The sequence below is a fragment of the Ostrinia furnacalis genome, unplaced genomic scaffold (assembly GCF_004193835.3).
Source record: "Ostrinia furnacalis isolate ACB-3 unplaced genomic scaffold, ASM419383v2 OfSCF2303, whole genome shotgun sequence".
Lineage (NCBI taxonomy): Eukaryota > Metazoa > Arthropoda > Insecta > Lepidoptera > Crambidae > Ostrinia > Ostrinia furnacalis.
The window spans coordinates 121,137-141,002 of NW_021132542.1; the positions used below are offsets into that span (position 1 = coordinate 121,137).

Consider the following 19,866-nt stretch of genomic DNA (forward strand, 5'->3'; position numbering starts at 1 on the left):
GTGATTGGTTCTTTTAAAGATAAATTTTATAAACAAGTACGAGCAGCAATGGATGCATTTAATTTTTAGAAATACCGGAGATAATATTGCTCTCCGGGAGGTCGGGAGGTTGACCATTATTTCCGGAGTCTCCCGGGCAATCCGGGAGGGTTGGGAACCCTACCTGTAGTGGAGACAAAATGACCTCATGACCTCTTAGATCCCTTGAAGTGGACTCATTAAATACATTTTTGTAGCTGCAGATCAGCCTACGCACACATTCAGCCGGTGACACGTCATCACTTATTCCTTATCATAGCATACCAGTCTACGTGCTAGCGTGGCGTTCAGTGATAATGCTTCATGGTTGTTTGCCCATCATCCTACGCGTATCGCTGCAGCTGCTGATGCTATGCACTAAAAATGTCGACGTCGAAATCGTCTCTATCACTCGGATGTTTGTTGTAATTTTAATGACGACTATCTACAGTTGTTTAACATCTAATGAATATGTCAACATGTAATTTGTTATCATGGAAGACAAAGATGATGGCTCTATGGGCTGGCCAAATTTTGTCACCAAATATGTACCAAATCACGCTATCTATCTACGTCTATTGTAAGAACTTATAACCAGAAAATAAAATGTTCTTTGATTAATATTATAATTTTCACCAGACATAGGAACTCTAAAATCAAATTGACGCGTCAACGGAACTGGTATCCTCTAGCTAGAATTTAATAAGAACATTAGGCAATAATGTTCTTATTAAATTCTAGCTAGACAATCAAAGACAAAATTAATGAATCGACACACCATCATTTTCTTGTATAAATGAATATGAAGATCCGGATGAATTTATACAATACGTGCGCATATGACAAGTTCAGATATAGAAGTTAGTCAGACTGTAAAGTCGTGACTCTATGAAGATATACTTTATAGTAAAAATCGTATGGTCTCTACATACTTGAAGCTAATATTACTTATTGATAAATATTTTATTCGAAGTTACTACATTGAAATGAATTATCGTTATACCTAGCATTAACGAATAAATTCACGCCGTGAGCTAATAAATTACACTTATTGGACTGAGATACTAATCTCTCTGCTAGCGATAAAGGTAAAACAAAGGCCTGTAAATATGCACAATAATTCGTTTCACCATTCATCAAAGCATCTTAAATTGCCATCGTAAAACAAATTGCATTGCATAATATACTTTGCAAAGAAATACTGATGATGTTGAAATAGATACAAAGGTCCCTAATAATTGACTTATTTCAACCAAGGAAGACAATAAATAAATCGAAATAGAACCTTTAATTTTAATACTTACAGCTTGGTTACAATTTCGCAAGAAATAAAACCATTTTATATTGTTTAATGACCTATCAAAGATATCCTTTTAGATCTTAGATACTGTAAAGTCATACAATAGAACTGAGTCATTCATCAACATGAAACCATGAAACATAGGTACTTATGTACTCAGGGGTACTCTGGGAACGACGTCTCGAAGAACAATAGTATATAAGATCTCATTACAGTAACAAAAACATGTTATTACCGCCATCAATGCACCCTAAAATACTGGGTTAGTTATGTTTTCCGCATATTTGTTTGTTTTTCTCGAAACTTGTCGTGGTTTGACTAACGTCGATTTTCCAACAATTTGACTCATTAACATAAAGTCCGTTAATTGGTTAAGTGTCATTATAATTTTTTACTAGATGAAACACAAAATAAAATGTCAATGAATCAACTTCAGTTTCACAAAAATGAAACCGAAAAGTTTCGAAACAAACGTGTTAGACGTTTTTGATGCTACAGGTGCCAAATATAAATTTTTCAAACATCTGTTTGACTCCCAAATCCAATATTACGTTACAATCTGCGTTCTGATTCGCAAAATTTACTCTAAAAATAGTTCCCATTGATGTGTAATAGAGCTGTAACAATGGGCCGATAGGTAACTGAAAAATAAAAGTCTTTTCCACGACTGAATGCGCATGCCGTGAACTTGACATCCGATAACAATTTAATTGTTAATTTGTAAATGTTAATTTACTGTTAACTCCAATGATGTGAAAAATACCAGTCATTAACGTCAAGCTGATAAACTGACACTGACACATACTTGTAAGTAAAACCGAGTACCCACTAGCGAGCTGTTCTTACCCAATGCATGTTAGTTACCAAAGTCCATAGTGAATCCCTAAACAGAATGCGCGTTTCGCACCGAACGAACTGCTTATTAAGCTTGAGAATATATGTTTATCTTTAGTAACAGTAATAATTAATGTGCAAAGGTTTCTGTAACTAATGACTTGTGTATATCACTCTTAATTTACTCATGATGTTAACATGGATTTAAAGTGTAACGGTATAACTGTGGACGCTTCTAAACTTTTCTTAAGAAAATTATGTATACACGACCCAACATCTTTAAAATATTCTTCTAGGTTACGAGTTACGAGTATTTCTCAAAAACGGATTACTATAAATTTACTTTTTCCAAGAACATGGAAAAGGCAGGTTTCTTGCAATGGCAATAGGCTAGTTGCCTAAAAAAATTTTTTTAGTCCGTAATGTTTAATATCAAAAAATATTGGACACATATATTTTTATTTGTCAATCTAACAAATAATTACATAGTTATGGTGCGTTGAAGTTGCGCACGACGTCACAACGTGCGGCATTTATAAGCAAGCGTTGACGTCACGGGCCTCTTCTTATGAACTTTGGGGCGCTTTATCTCTTTAAATTTTCATTAGTTTGAAAAAGTGAAAAATACGTGTAGAGTATTTTTTGATAAGTTAACTGACGGACTAATTAAAACTCTTGCTTTTTGACCCAGGCAACATCCCCATTGTTAAAAAATCATAAACATTAAAATTGTAGCAGTTTCCTCGTGCAGTTAACATGAATAAAGACAACAATTGAATAAGGGCAGGATGTTGCAATTACATATTAATATGAAGCAATATTGGCTTATTAAACTTTAGGAAACTACTGTAAAGGAAAATTACCTTGTGGACCTATGTACTCAAACAATTTCACCTTTGGACGCAGTTAATAACAAGATATGGCTGCCGACAATCATCGAGCAGTCTGTCCACACTTCGCAAACCTGAGTTCGCGTTACAAATTTAACAACAAACAATCGTAGCACCACGTTGTCATTAAATTGCACAATGGGACATTCAATCGCTATAGCCGATTTGGGTGGCTACACGAACGGAATACCAGCTCGTTTCGACATGTCTGCGGCGGCTACTGGCTGGTACAGACTGATTTTAATTGTATTCTATCCTTTCTCGTACAACTTCTTGAGCACGTACATACATTAATCACAGGCCGTCTCTTTAGAATAAACCATTTTGCGTTTAACTGAGGCCGAATCGATAGAGGTATACCCATTGTCGCTACAGATGCACATAAACTCATTATCATTCTATTATCATTGATTTCTTTTGATTATAACGACACCCTTTTTGATTTTTAGTTAAAAGGGGAAAAAATGAAAATACACATTCTTAATTGCAGTTATTATAAACCCAAATGTTAAAGTCATAATAAAAGAAAAATCATTAAACTCTAATTTAAAAATTAGAGTTTAATGATTTTTGTTTTATTTTATCGGAAGATCAGTGTTTTAAATCTATTTCCTAATCGAAGTGCATGATTTATTTATAGGCGGGCTAATCTAGTAAAACACAAAATCGCTTGTGGTGTGTTTGAACTAGTCGTATAAATATTCATCGGCGCGTTAGAGTATGACCGACTAATTAGCCACATTTGTTGTGGAAGTAGCAATTTTTTGCCGATTGTCACGTCGTCTTCAGCCAAGCGCGGATTTTGCTGTTATTTTTCAAAGTCTTCTTTTGGGCATTGGAACAATAGCGCTATTTACATATTTCATTAGGCATTTATTGGTATAATAGATAGTTGTACTATTTTTTTTAATTAGTGCTACTGAATTGTCTTTGCCACTACTGAAACTGTGAGAAGACAAATAAAGATTTCTTCTGGCTTAGAGCAATCGAACGCGTAAAGGTAGGCCTAGTGTAATAAAAGGTGTTCTACAAAGATTTATTATGGACCTACTTAGGCATATGTATGTGGTAAAAAGGAAAATGGGTGTTCCTCAAAATCTAAAAAACATATTTAATCATTGATGGACAACTTGAACTTTTTAAGTTTGAATACAAAGTTTTAAACCGTCTTCATTTAAATAAATACGCTGTATAAATCGTTAAATATATTTTTTTAATACACCGTGTGACTCAAGAAATACGGATAATATTCATGAATTATGGAAATTACTGCCACTAAGCTTCAAGAAAAGAAAATATTGTTAATGAACTTGTTGAAATCTATGTTCTAACAGCACTTCCTTGTTCAGCTATGGTATTATAACCCAACGCATATTGTCAAATGAACAGCTGACAACCATTTCCGTTTTCCAATCTATTTTAATGTAGAACCTGAACAGGTTATAGCAATTACGCATTTATCGAGTACACAGATGGAAATGTTCCTATCTGGGCTATGTTTCAATTTGTAGACCCAAATTGAATTGTGTTGGTCTGTCTATCCGAGGCATGTATTGATAACTTTCTACACTGAGCGCTGCTTTCCTCGCTGATCGCCTGCTCGCCACGTAGAGTTGTAAGAAACTCGAGTCTTTTAGTCTTCGTTTCGAGGCTTGAGTCTATTTTTAGACTAGGACTCGTTAGTCACATGAGCCCGAATCATTTCGAATCTTCTGAGTCCTTTCGAGTCTTTTAAATTATTTGAGCTAAACTGCGTCAAGAACTTAAGTTGGTGTATTATAATAGGTGATTAATTTATTATCTTCATCCGTGTTTACTGATTTTTGAATTAAAAAGACTCAGTCTTTTGGGTTCTTTTTGGCAGGACTCGAGTTATTTACAACAGACTCCAAATTCTGAAAGACTTGAACTCGAAGTTTTATTTATAAGACTCGAGTCTTCAAAAATAACTTAAGCTGTACTAAATAAGACTCCAAGACTCGAGTTTCTTACAACACTAGCGCCACGTGTTGTGCTTTAGTGTCGCGGACAAGCAAACCGTTTGTAAACTGGACTTGTGTTACAACGCGTAATACGAAACAGACGTTCGCTCGTACAAATCGATATAAACGAAATGTATATACAGTGAACATGATTGGCGATTCTGTTGCATCCACTTTCAAGCCAAAATAAGCTTTCGTGAGTAGTAGTGTTTCCTCTGAGCCTTAGCTTTTTATTAAAATTTTCCTATTTAGATTAGAATAATTGTGCCGAATACTGTAGTTTTATACTGTACCTATTCCTAGAATTATTGTATTAAACTGTTACCTAAGTTAAAGTGGATATCGTTTAAAAAGAAATTCCACTACCATTAATATTTAAGTTCAGAAATATCTACATTTAACGCTTTAAATGGTAATTAAAGAAAAATCGATCGGTTTGCATTCTTAATAAAATACGCAAGATTAACAAAATAAAGGAATATTCTCGATAAGCCGCAACTATTAAAATTTTACCGTAAAATTATTTGAAACCTCCTATTGTTCCTATCAATGATAGATACTACTCAAGTTAGTCTTAGGTATTATATTATCTGTGGTCTTAGTTTTAAGCTTCGATTTTTTATTTTCAAAGCTTAAAAAGATTGTTTATTAATATTTATAGAGTTGTTTATGAAATTAATCACAAGTTATACTACATACTATAGCATAAGTGGGATTATTTTTTAACCAAGGATTCTAATTTTATTATTAGGAATTCCTACATTTTTTATTGTAACTTGCCGGTAGGCATGTATACTATATTTAATATGGGAGTTCGAACTCATACATGCGATTATTGTCATGACGAAACGATTTGTAAAACTATATTAACAATAGAACAGCATGTACCCAACCGATGGGCAGCCATTGTGAGGTGCGGTGCGAATCAAATCGTGTTTGTTACAAAAACTTCCTCACTGGAGATAATACAGAGTAAATACCTTACCATCGGCGTAACATTACAAAGTTACATGTGTTATCATAAATATTTGCCACTATAAATATGTAACGGAAAAATTTCGGTTATTTACATAATGGTCCTAAGTGTTTACCGTACTTCGAGTAGGTAGCATTTTCTGACAAAAACTTTTGTATTGTTCTCAGGGCACCAGGAGGTAACACGGCATGACTGCTACGCACGGTGGCGGACGAGAAGACGACCGTCCGGACAAAGATACCATATACACCATCAAAACTGGCTTCAAAAATGACGGCTACCAACACGACCGGGATTCCAACGACGACATCGTTAAACCACCGCCACTTCCGACGGAAGACGACAACTACCCATCTGGAAAAGTGAAGCTAACGTTAAATGAAAAATGGAGAATATTAAAGAACATTGCTGCGGTATCATGCGCGTTCATGGTACAGTTCACCGCTTTTCAAGGAACCGCCAATCTCCAATCGTCGATAAACGCCACCGATGGCCTTGGGACGGTTTCGTTAAGCTCGATATACGCGGCCCTCGTGGTATCTTGTATATTTGTACCCACATTCTTGATTAAGAGGCTAACAGTCAAATGGACGCTGTGCGTCTCTATGCTTTGCTACGCGCCATACATTGGCGCGCAGTTCTACCCAGCATTCTACACATTAGTTCCTGCCGGCATCGTAGCAGGGTTGGGCGCAGCCCCTATGTGGACTTCCAAGGCTACATACCTGACGCAGGCTGGAAGTGTGTACGCAAAACTGACGGACCAAGCGGTGGACGGAATCATCGTACGGTTCTTCGGATTCTTCTTCCTGGCGTGGCAGACTGCCGAGCTCTGGGGAAATTTGATCTCAAGTTTGGGTGAGAAAACTTTTCTATATTAATTAATCTGTTGATTATATGTAAGTTTTAAAAATAAGTGTAGATTCTTTAATCATCAAAAAAAGTTACCTAATTTTTCAAAATAGGGTGTCGAGTATTACACCAAACCTAAATTCATCAAACCTATAATCGTTGATTGCCGTTAATTCCTGGTCAGAACATCAGTGACAGAACCTTTTAAATTCTCATTTAAAACTGTTTTTCTCCGATTTAATATTTAAGACGATTAACAAAATGTTGTTCACCCCACAGTATTCTCATCTGGAGTGCATAGTGGGAACACCACGCACATCAACGCGAGCCAGAGCTTCCTGAAGTGCGGTGCCAACTTCTGCATGATCGGCGGCATCGACCAGGACAAGAACCACAACCTGAACAGGCCGCCCAATGACGAAATCTACAAGATCAGCGCCATCTACTTGGCGTGTGTTATGGTGGCTGTGCTCATGGTCGCACTACTTGTTGACCCACTGTCCAGGTACGGTATTGTTACTTATTCATTTTATTTTACATATCGCAAACATCTGCACACCAGAAAAAGTGTCGCCAAATAAGCACTTGTCACAACCACGTATAGACCCAAGACCCAATACACTGAACTGTCCCACCCGTGACAGGGGGGCGCCACCGTCAATAGCGGATCGCTGGTTCCGATTTTTGCCATGTTGGAAACTATAATATGTATAATTGAACGATGGTGGCGCCCCCCTGTCAATGAGTTTAGTGGGACAGTTCAGTGTAGGTCATCAATAAGATGCCAGTATTCAGCTTGAAGTTTGGAGGATGAAAATGATGTCCATTTGGGTTAAATGTCATTCACTCCTTTGACTTGTTTTTGTTAATTCGCTTTTTATGTTTACCTGGTTTTTGTTCATACTGTTTTTTTGTTTTACTTGGTTAACTTGCCACTTAGTTATTTTTCTCATAGATTTTAAATAGTTAACAACAAAAATGTCTGCCTAGACCGCCAACACACCGTTTATGTGCATTCAAACAATACTACTCTGTCTAGTTACCTTTTTTAAAATCAACATTACTTAAAATTGCGACTTAATCGAGTCTCAAACTCTCTAATAGGTAGATACTTGTGTTCGGCGATAACAAACATAATCAGTTATTGGCAATTCCCTTAACTAAATATGATTTGCCTTATGCCGAATGCCGTGTAATTGATGCTGTACTAAATTACCGTCATGTAGTTCCTCTATTCAATTTGTACAAAATGTATCGTCTAGTTTTTGCCGTGTTTGATACGGCGTTTGTTACTTTGATTGATATTCAAGCGGGTTTTAAAGCCTTTTTTGTGTGAACTCGTGAATTTTGAGTCACCAGTCATTGGCACTGTCTGGTACAAGCAGTTTTAAACCGTATTACATAAAGCGGAAGAGACTTGAAATCAAATCGCCATGAAATCGCTTTAATACATTTAAAGTCATCAGTAATTTGCTCGTGTTTTCTTTCACTTTAAAACATTAACTTGTGTCAGCTCTCGGCGTCGCTAAAGGCAGAGAAAGAAATCGTTGTCGAAATTTTAAAAAGTAAATATTTTTTTCCATAAATATATCAGTAGGTAGGTACCTACAAACTATTATTTTTTATGTCATCAAAAAACATCCAATTTTTTTTCAGTGGTTCAGCGATTTACATATGAGTACGTACTAAAGAGACAGACAGTTACTTTTGTACAATTGGATAGTTCATTACGATTGTCTAACATCGCACAAGAACAACGTTGTGTTTTGGAAGTCTAGATTTGAGTCCCATGCTTACAATACTCATTGTAACAAATCGTTGTTATAGGTACGGTGAGAAACAGAGGAAGTCGGATCCATCAAAGGAATTGACCGGTATTCAGCTACTTTCCGCCACCGCGTACCAGCTCAAGAAACCGAACCAGCAACTACTTATCCCGATCACTCTCTGGATTGGTATGGAACAAGCCTTTATTGGGGCAGATTACACACAGGTAGGTGCATATTGCTCATATTTCTAATAAATATCATATCATAGTTGGGTATTGCAATTATCGCCATGAAATAAAACATTTAGACTTTTACAACTGAGGTATCTACATTATCGCTCAAATATCCTTAGGTATACTCGTTCGTAGTTCATCAATGAGATTATTTTAGTTATTTTTTGGGAATCACCATGAAAGAAATTATAATAGAAAACTGGCTAAGAATTAATGTTAATAACCACTAAGAAAGAAGTCAATATTGACATGTAAATTGCAAAGCTATCCTAGTTACATTTCCCGGATGTATAGGTATATTAAATTAACTCCAATAAAGTGCGTCAAAAATCGTGACTTGATAGCAACAAAGTCGTATTTTTATAACAAATCGATCTATTTCTGGTGAACCGAGAGGTGCTACATTCATAAGATGGACGAATTGCCATTTCTCACGAATCGTTTTATCGAGCATACAGAACCGATACCATTTTTTGCCAATCAAATGACCTCCAGCTTGCATTACAACTAACCGTTATGCCATTATGTCATAATGTGTAGCTAAACGTATCGAGAACATTGGAGAAGTTTAATGGCATTTTCACACTATTTACCTACTTTGGATTTTCTTTTTTAATTCCAACTAAAACAAAGACACATGTACCTACATACTATTACGTCTTATGTTCCTCGTGTAGATTACAAGAACGTTAAAAGAATGGTGTAGTTGGGTGTAGGGCTTCCAATCCCGCACCCCATGCTTGATCCCGGTATTGGCGGGAGTTGGAATTCAAATCCCGCGGGATCCCGGTATTGGCGGGATCCCGCATATAATTATGAAAAATGTTATGTGAGGCGAATAAAACAATACATTAATCAAATTAAATCAACGTAATTTCACTTTAATTAACGTTAAATGAGATCATTCAATTACTGAGGTCAAATATAAAAATACAATCAACTTCAATGAAGTACAATAGAAAAAAACAGTTTCAGCTGAATGATAAAGAGTTATTTAGTTTCTTTCATATTTTTTTATCATTCAATTGGAAATGATTGCGAAGAAAACATAGCATGTCTAAAGTGTCGTCTGCCAAACTGCAGCGTATTTTAGAGGCAATATAGCCAGCAGCAGAGAAGGCTCTTTCGGCTTCCACACTTGTCGGTGGTATTCCTTTTAAAGAATTATATGTAAATGTGAGATATTTCCCCATTGACCCTCCGGACTCATAGAGTATTTCAGTAGCCGACCGATCGCGGTCGCAAATGGTCGTGCGCATGTTTCTTTACAGTCCCGCAAATCCCGCGGGATCCCGCCCCCATAATCCCGCAGCACGCGGGACTAAAAATGATGCGGGATCCCGGAATACCGAGATCTCGGTATTGCGGGATTGGAAGCCCTAGTTGGGTGGTCGACCGACCATTTGTAACTTCCACGTGTCCGTTGGAATTACGAGGTTATGTTGTAATGTAATCGATACCGGCACTCGATGCCGTACAAAAAATATAACAGTAAGTGTACACGCGGTCTAAGCACGATATTTTTTCAGGCATACGTCTCGTGCGCGCTCGGCATCCACTCGATCGGTTATGTGATGATCTGCTTCGGCGTGGTGAACGCGCTGTGCTCGCTGGTCTTCGGGTCTGCCATGAAGTACATCGGAAGGTTCCCGATCCTCGTGATGGGCGCGGCCCTCCACCTCGGCCTGATCGTGTGGCTCCTCATCTGGATGCCGAACCCCAACTCCCCTACGGTATTCTTCGTCATCTCCGGCCTGTGGGGAGTCGGTGATGCTGTGTGGCAGACTCAAATCAATGGTAAGAACTTTTTTCAGAATACCCTAGTTAGCTTTTTTTTATGGTAATAGAGTAGATTATGTGAATCTATCCATAAGATTTGATAAGTTAATTGTCTTTGTCTTGAGGCTCATTCCATCATTTGAAATTTAAAAACAAGAATTGCAACATCACAAACACGCGTACGAGGTTTAATATACAGTGTAGCGCTGCCTGCGTTATCGTCCTTTATAACACAATCATATTGTTCTATTCTTGTAGTAATTACAGAAATAATTGTTACTTATTATTTCTAAGACAACCTTAGTAACTGCCTGCGTCTTTGAATTTCTTAGAATTCTAGTTTTGCATTAACTATTCAGCTACATAAGTGTAAAAAATGTTCATGCAAAAAAGAATGAATTAAATCTGTGTTTAGATTATTGTTAATAAACATACAATCGATGCATGCAAGCATAATTAGTTTATAAATAATGAGATTGAGTAAAGTTGCAGTGATTGAACTGGCAAGGCTCATTGGATTTTAATAACCTCTCCATAATCGATTGGCCGAAAAGAAAAAAACCGTTCCGTGCACGCTAGTAGTTACTCACTGCATTCGTTCCGACTGTGCGCGTGCGCGCGCATGGCAATAATGAGCCAGGATATTCAAAAGTTTGGATTGTTAATTTTTTTCTATGGATTTTGGTTTTTATTTTTTCATTTTTCTTAAGCAGAAACAATTAATTATGGAGGACTTTTTACATGGAGTGATAGTCGAACTATTTTTATTTTTAGTTATTTTTATCGTGAAATACCAAAGATCCTGGTTTTTGTTCACTGAGTAAAACTTATTCATAGAGACCCCTAAAAGACATCAACGCGTCACAAATATGCCACTGGAGTTGACACAAAATTATGTTTGGGTTGGGGGTGTTTTTGTGTGTTAAAATAAATAATGATAAATAGGAATGGAGTCAATAATGGCTGAAATGTAGAGTTCATAATCCACAATTAATCTGGATATATCTTACTCTATTTATCCTAACAATCCAGTTCCACTAGTAGGTCAAATTAGCAAATAGAGGAAGTTGTTGACAGATATACAGTAAATTTTAAAGAAGATTTAACTTCAACTCAATCCTGTTGGGTGCAGAATATGTATATAGATAGATATGTACTAGTATTAACTACACCGCTGACGTGAAGAAAAAGCTAGTGATTGGGTCCAACTTTCTTATTTCATCAGCTCGCACAATCCGATCATAGTAGTAGTAATTAGCTGATCATTCTAGCCTTTTTTGTTTTTGTAATAACACAAAAGGCCATAGTTGAACAAACCCAACACAGTTCACAATAAACTCAATTACTTATTACAAACTTAAACATAATTAAGTCTAGATTTCTATTTCATTTCTCATTATTCTATAACGTACTCTAATATAAGCAACGCTTACATTTGCAACATATAAAGTGCAATTTATTATTACAACTGAAAAACTATTGCGTTTACGGTTCAGTAAACAGCGAGTACGTGATAAAGGAACAAAAACGGAATTTGCAAAAAAAGTTTTTGAAAACTGCACACAAGTTACAGACAGGAAGGGCCTTGGTATTGGTAATTCAAAAATGCACGGGTTTTTATACCATCTTACGCCTGAATTGTTCGGAAGATGTTGGCATTAGGGCTATTAATACTAATCAAAAGAATAAGTCTGAACTTATGAGCTGACATATCTTTCTGACTCTAATCTTCAAAGTTCTAAAAACGGATTGTTTTACGAAGCGTACGAGTTTATGGAAGCTCTTACAATTGAGACTTCATTATAAGAAAACTAATGTGGTAGACTAGTAGCGGTTAATCGATGATTTTTATCTCATCAAAAGACCACTTGCCATGACGTGGTCACGTGCGATCGGTAGAAACACGTTTCCTGCAGTTTCTCTCTTAAATAATTAGCAATTATAGACTGAGCTTCATTCCATTCTGTTGCCCACAACAGAGGGTTACAGCTCATATATTTCGTTTTTATCAAAACGAGTTGACGTCGACTTCTTCTTGTACCTACTTAGTCCATTATACTAACGCCCGCGGTATAAAACAACGTCTCCTGCATTTTTTACTGCATCATACAAACAAACGTAGTATTGTTGTAACTGAAACGTTTGAAATACAAAATAAAACAAATTGTAATGTAGCTAAAAATAGCTTCTAGTAGTTTTTACTAGGCAGGCTTTACGAGTATATTAAAACATCGATAGTGGAAAGCTAAGCAGTGGTTCTAACAAAGAGAACCCTAGAATTTAACTAGTATAGAGAAAACGAACGCTGGCCACTACCTGTCAGTATCATTTATAATCATTCAAATATTATCAACTTAAAAAGTATTTATTGGATTTTCGAAAGTAGCGATTAATATGAAATACTTGGAGTGAGGGACTTTTTCTGTTAATCCTATGTTAGCTACTAATTATAATATTGATTGCTGAAAATTACATTCTATGAAATATTTTTAACATGAGTAATGCATAATGAATTTTAATATTTTATCGTTTGTCTTACTCGTCATAATACGAGTAAATCCCGATATTTAGGAACTTAGGCCAGCCGTACACGGACTGCTTCAAGCAGTTGAACGTCTGGCCTAACTTAGCTAGCTAATACATATATGGTCGGCCAGCAACCCTGACGATTAACACCAAGCAAACATAAGTTTCTTTTGCGCCTTTAGCGACATAAGACCTGCAGTCTACCACAATGTTTCATTCATATCCTCCGAGCCATGAGTTTTTGATGCATTCGTATTTATTCCCGTCTACCCATAATACAAACTGAATTTAGGGCTAATTCCTGATGACAGTTGAACCAATTGACATATCCTCTTTTCCAGGTCTTTACGGAGTGCTGTTCAGACGCAACAAGGAGGCTGCCTTCTCCAACTTCAGGCTGTGGGAGAGCGCTGGCTTTGTGGTGGCATACGCGTATTCCACCCACCTGTGCGCCCGCATGAAGTTGTACGTGATGATGGTGGTGCTGCTCGTCGGCGTGATCGGCTATATCATCGTGGAGATACTTCACAAGAGAAAGGTCAGTGGAATTTATTAATTTTTTTTTTAAATAATATTATCAATTTGTAAATAGAAAATACTTATAATCCCGTTCCCGTTAATCGTGGTAAGCTAAATATTCTTGCGTTACCAGTGGGTGTAATAGTCGAGCGGGGTTCGAACCCGCGTTCCTCGGATCACGAGTCGGCCAATTCAACTCTTTCACCGTTCGACTAACGTGGCTATAAAATTATGTTCTTATTTTCTATTTTTAACGTTTTTATTTCTTACGTTTTTATTTCTTTTGACTTCATTGGATTGATTCTACCATCACTACGGGGAAGTAATGTAGGCCACTATTTAGCCATTACACGTTGAAATACATAGTTCAACTCTCCAATCACTACAATGTCGGAATCTCTGTTGAGGATTGAGATTGAATGTAGGTCGACTGAATTTTCGCGGTCGCGGGAAGTACCTGGATGCAAGCGGCGCAGGACCGGTCTTTGTGGAAATCCTTGGGGGAGGCCTTTGTCCAGCAGTGGACGTCTTTCGGCTGAAACGACGACGACGACGACGACGACTGAATTTTGAGAAACAAAGACAGCATTAACATTTTTGTGTTTGTAACTTTTCATTATCAAGTGCCTTGCAGAAGCTGAACGCTAAATGTGTCGATTGAACCTATTTGTCACTTAAAATCGCTAGGAGTAATTATAACTAGGTATGTGAAGAAGAAAACAGTTATTTACAAGCAGATATTTTTGGAAGTCCATTTTATTTAAGTACTTATTATATTTGTTGTCTATTAGTAACGAAACCCATTGAAACAGTCATATGACTCGAACTTGTATAAATACAGTCATGTGGAGACATTGTTCAAAAACACATTGCCAATACGTCACAAAACACACTTTGATCGCATTAACAAATGCTGAAATTTATGCAAATTGGGACAAATGACTTATTTCACGGTTGAAATGTTATGCAGAATTCGGATTTTTCATTCTATGTTTAGTATCCCGTTTCTCTGGACAAGACCAGTTATTTTCTAAAACAACGTAAAATTCTAGGATTTTTAATCTATGATTGTTTGTTCCCCAAAAATATTATTAATTATAAAATAAAATGAAAAATAATGATCATATTTTTATAATGAAGCGTGTTTGCCCAGAAGATGCCTATTCATTCGTACCTTAAAGGCCTTGGGATTTGTTAAAATGTTTATTTAGATAATGCTAATGTTAAAATGCTCTTGCTGCTGATCTTGAAAGAAAGATAAAATATGCCAACAGGCTCAACCTGTATGCCCAGCATAAGAAGTGTAGGTAGGCCAAATCATCCATTTGTCTCGTTTAGAGAAGGTCGAGCTCCTGCAGTGGAGACTAAATGGCCTGATGATACGGGACTTTCCCCACCTCTCGTTCCCACTGCTGCAACTTCTGTTTAGCCAGGATCTACAGCTTGTCCGCCAATAAAAACCCAACCAGCGAAGGTCAAGTTTGTCCCAGGGGAAAGTTAAACTGTCATTGTACCCGCAACAAAATTAATCAGAGGAACCTAGGAGTTCGAAATTCAGGTTCGACTTCCCTCCATCGCAAAACGGATGACAGACCACTATTTAGCTCTGTACACGTTGAAATACATAGTTCAACTCTCCAATCACTATAATGTCTGAATCTCTGCTGAGGATGGAGATTGAATGTAGGTCGACTGAATTTTGAGAAACAAAGACAGCATTAATATTAATGTGTTTGTAATTTTCATTATCAAGTGCCTTGCAGAAGCTGAACACTAATGTGTAAAATGTTACATGTGTCGGTTAATCGCTGAGTGCCCGGATGGCATTTTATGATGATGTGATGATGATGCTTATTAATATTATTTTTGTTTCCAGGCTCGCCGCCTGAAAGCCATCGCCGAAGATCCCGTTGTAGCCGCCGAAGCCGCCAAGCAACCACCTGAAGAAGACGACGAGAAGGACGAGATTGACGACGAAATCGTCATCACGCATCTTTAAATCAAAGTCGGTGCCCGTATTCTGAGTCGTGCCTTAAAACCCCACATCACAAGATGATAACAACATAGGTAGTTAATAAGTATCCCATGTAGATATTCTACATGAAAATAAATCATCTACAGTTTTTTTCCGCTCAGAATGCGGATGGGAGAATCAGACCTCACCGCCCTACGCTATGATACGAGCTTGTGATACATCTGCCTAGCTCAATACTAAATTATACAAAACTGAATAACTTTTTAGTCTTAGTCTTGGCAGATAAACCAATTAAGTTGAGTATCCAATTCACAGTATTGAACTAAAAGTAGTAAAATACTTGCATCCACATTTACAGTACGCGTCTGGTCGTGCATTAATATTGCCATAATAGGTACATTAAATCCATTTGTAGGTACAAAACAAAATATCCTAATATTCCCACTGTATCTCGAATTTGATAAGATCTATTTATGTATCCAATAGTTAAGTGGTTAGAGTCAAATTTTGTGAAAATTTTAAAGACTTACAAGTACAAAACATTTTACGTTGACTGTCTATGTACGGTGCGCCCTTAAAATTTTATTTGATTAATGTGTAGTTACTGAATTGTATGCTGTTGTTGATAATGTAATGTTTTGGCCATATTAACTAATTAAGTTTATTAAAATTTTACATGGATTAACTGTTCTGGTTAGTCAATCAGATTGATACGATAGATACCCTTTACTTTGTACGGTAAGTGAGTTAGCTGCAACGCACTCGCTTGTCGCTACACTCGCATTACCAGAAGGGTGTCGACAGTCGCCCACGCACGCGCGTCAATGTATTTATTTATCATATTGAGTAAAACATCTGTGTTTATTGTTATGTTATTCGTAATTACGCGCTTTTGTCTTATATTTGACTCTGTAGCCTTTAGTACTGTTTGACTCTTTATTGTAATGTAAGATAACAATAACGTGTAAGTTTGAGAAAATACAGGAAACCAATATAATTGCAACAAAACACGAGTGTGTCATGGCTGCAACGAAATACAGTCTCTTTTAGTCCAGTCAATAAAGTATTATAGATGGAAAACTGTAGAACACAATTTCTGACTTCAGGACTTTATTTAGACTAGTTAGGAGGTGAACATAGCAAAAGTCCCCGCCCTTAGCCCTTGAGCCGGCGGGGAGAGGGGGGTTTAAAGGTGCCACTTTTCAGTTTTTCGCTTAATTCTCGGAAACTATGCGTCCTAGTGACATGACTACTTTGAACCAAAAAAAGCATATTCAATTTGCTACAGGTGAGATAGACAAGTTTTTCTATAAATTGTATAGTTTTCGCGGCATCTGCTCTAGAAAGTCTGTAATATTGGAAATTTTATTTTTGTCTTACATGTTCCCATCAGGAGAAAATCGACTAAATCAACATTGAGCAATCATTCTAGACATGCGGGAGCATGTTAAGCATAGTTCCTGCGAGGGGACTACACCGTGCGTATATTTAGACGAATCACTTTGAGCCACTTTTGACTCCTCATCACTCAAAAACTACTGTGCATTAACACTTCAAATTTGGCTCATGTGTTGAGACTTGCAAGATATACATCAGTTTTAAATTTTATAAATATGCCTCAAACGGTTCTTTAGATATTGACGTCCAAAAATCTACATGTCTGACCAATAGACCAAATTCCAACCACTTCCAGATGACCTCGAAGGTTCAAATTTGGCATCCAGAAAGGTAGTTATGTAAATACAAAGGAACAAATAAAAAACCAGTAAATTTTAACATTTCACATGTGATAGATAGATTTTAGTGCTCTAAATATCGATTTTTGAACGTCAATACCTAAATAACCGTTTGAGGTATATTTATGAAATTTGAAGCTGATGTATATCTTGCAAGTCTCAATACATGAGCCAAATTTGAAGTGTTAATGCACAGTAGTTTTTGATTGATGAGGAGTCAAAAGTGACTCTAATTGGTTCGTCTAAATATACGCACGGTGCAGTCCCCTCCATGGAACTAGGCTTAACATGCTCCCGCATGTCTATAGTGTTTGCTCTATGTTGATTTAGTCGATTTTCTCCTGAAAGGAACATGTAAGACAACAATAAAATTTCCAATTTTACAGACCTTCTAGAGCAGATGCCGCAAAAACTATACAAGATATAGAAAAACTTGACGGTCTCACCTGTAGCAAATTGAATAAGCTTTTTTTGGTTCATAGTTGTCGTGTCACTAAGACGCATAGTTTCCGAGGATTAAGCGAAAAACCGAAAAGTGGTACCTTTAAACCCCCCTCTCCCCGCCGGCTCAAGGGCTAAGGGCGGGGACTTTTGCTATGTTCACCACCTAACTAGGCTAAATAAAGTCCCGAGGTCAGAAATTGTGTTCCACGGTTTTCTCTCTACACCGTCGTTAAGGCATTCATTGACTGGACTATTTGTGCATTGGAAAATTATTGTCTTCTTCTTTGAAGATTCAATAAACTTTAAATTAGATAGAAAATGACGTTGAATATGTTCAAATGTCTTCCTATATCGTTCCAATTTACTTTTAAATTATTTATTTTAATAATAATTTGGAACATCATTTACTATATTATAGATATTGTTAGTTATACAAATTATTTATATTTTGTGGTCAACAAAACATCACCTAATTATTATAAAAATAATTTTGCTATTTTGCTCTTAATATTCTCCTACCATTGGATTTTACATTTTAGTCGAATCTCACTCAGTTTCAGTAATCAAGATGAAAAATAAATAACTAACACAAATGTTTTTTTAAGTTATTTAAAATTAATAAATATCCTTTTATTGCAACATGAAATGACTTTGAACATTGAAATATGTATTTCCAGTCCCTAATAAAATTTAATACGCTTGTTGTATTTTAAATTAATTCAAAAAGATCAATCGTCTGATTATATTTTTTGTAATTAAATAATATTCGAACATTGCATTTTTTGGTATTTAGTACCGCACTTAAAACAATATCTCTGTTGGCCTGTTTTTCATGTTATAACAATTAACTTAGATAGATAAGTGCATTAATACAATTATAATCAACTTTATTTTTACATTCTTGAAATCTCAAATATGAAAGGACAGGTAGAATGTAACTTGCTCTTGAATAACAAGTGTTGAAGATGAAGGTCGATAATCTCTGTAGCGAATTATTTCGTTTACGATACTTAGATCAAATAAATTAATATTAGTTAAGTTACAATCAAGTATAAATACGTAGGTGCCTAGGATTGTGTATATTTATAATTTGTTATGAATAAATTGTAGTACCCTTAGTGATAAATTCGTGTGCTTTTTCTTGAACACAATATTGCAACTCGCTGTAGTGGTACACCTTTCAATTAGCTTTATAGAAGGTAAACCTACTAATTCGTTAGCTACTTTTATCCGACATTATGTGTATTCATCATTTTACGATACGCGTAAACTAATAATCATAAATTTTATATGTATACCTATTTAAAAGGGTATATTATATGATATTCAGTTACTTTATGCTCCATATCAATAATAAACATTTTAAACTTCGACATGCATCAAGAAAGAGTTTAGCTATCAATCAGTAATAATATTTTATTCTGAAATCCATAATATAATCCACTGCTATGATGATTTCTGTTGTCGAAATTCAGATACAGATCAGATATATTCGATTCATTTATAATTACTTACAAGTATTTTATTTTTAACATACGTTTTCTGAGGTAACGATGTGGTTTACCTCTGGATTGTGATCTTGTGCTGAGCGCACAGATGTAACTCATGTGGTTTCTGATCAAAATAAATCACTCAATTTTGCTGTCTCGAGTTGATAGAATATTCGCCTTTCATTAAATATAAAAAGGAATCTCATTGTTTGATAAAAAATAAAATTAATGAAACCTTATTTTAACTAAGGAAAAAGAATTTATTAGATTGAAGAATGCAATACCTAACGCTACGTTAAGTGATTGCAGGTTTAGCAATCAGACCGAGGTAGTACCATTTGGTAGGGTAACAAACCACGTGATAATTAAACAGTAAATATTATAAATTTAAGCATAAATAAATATAAATAAATGTAAATTAAATTTCATTTAGTTATAGTAGAAAGGCTATTATATAAATAAATTGCTCTATTTTGAGATAACACATATTTTTGTTAGATTATAATGATTATGTTATTTTATTAATGATGTCATATGAGTTTG

The 19,866-nt window shown here is 35.9% G+C and overlaps 1 protein-coding gene across 2 annotated transcripts in view; it reads left to right on the forward strand.

Annotated features, from left to right (window-relative positions):
* The window catches only part of LOC114354970 (UNC93-like protein), a 77,743-nt gene extending 61,023 nt beyond the window's left edge, over positions 1-16,720 (forward strand). For both annotated transcript variants that reach the window (XM_028307592.1, XM_028307591.1), the window contains 6 exons: positions 6,168-6,858; positions 7,132-7,357; positions 8,680-8,845; positions 10,384-10,651; positions 13,501-13,697; positions 15,555-16,720. In XM_028307592.1, the coding sequence (XP_028163393.1) occupies positions 6,189-6,858; positions 7,132-7,357; positions 8,680-8,845; positions 10,384-10,651; positions 13,501-13,697; positions 15,555-15,677 (1,650 nt within the window). In that variant the 5' untranslated portion in view covers positions 6,168-6,188 and the 3' untranslated portion in view covers positions 15,678-16,720. The remainder of the gene's footprint in view (positions 1-6,167; positions 6,859-7,131; positions 7,358-8,679; positions 8,846-10,383; positions 10,652-13,500; positions 13,698-15,554) is intronic.
* The last annotated feature ends 3,146 nt before the right edge of the window (positions 16,721-19,866 follow it).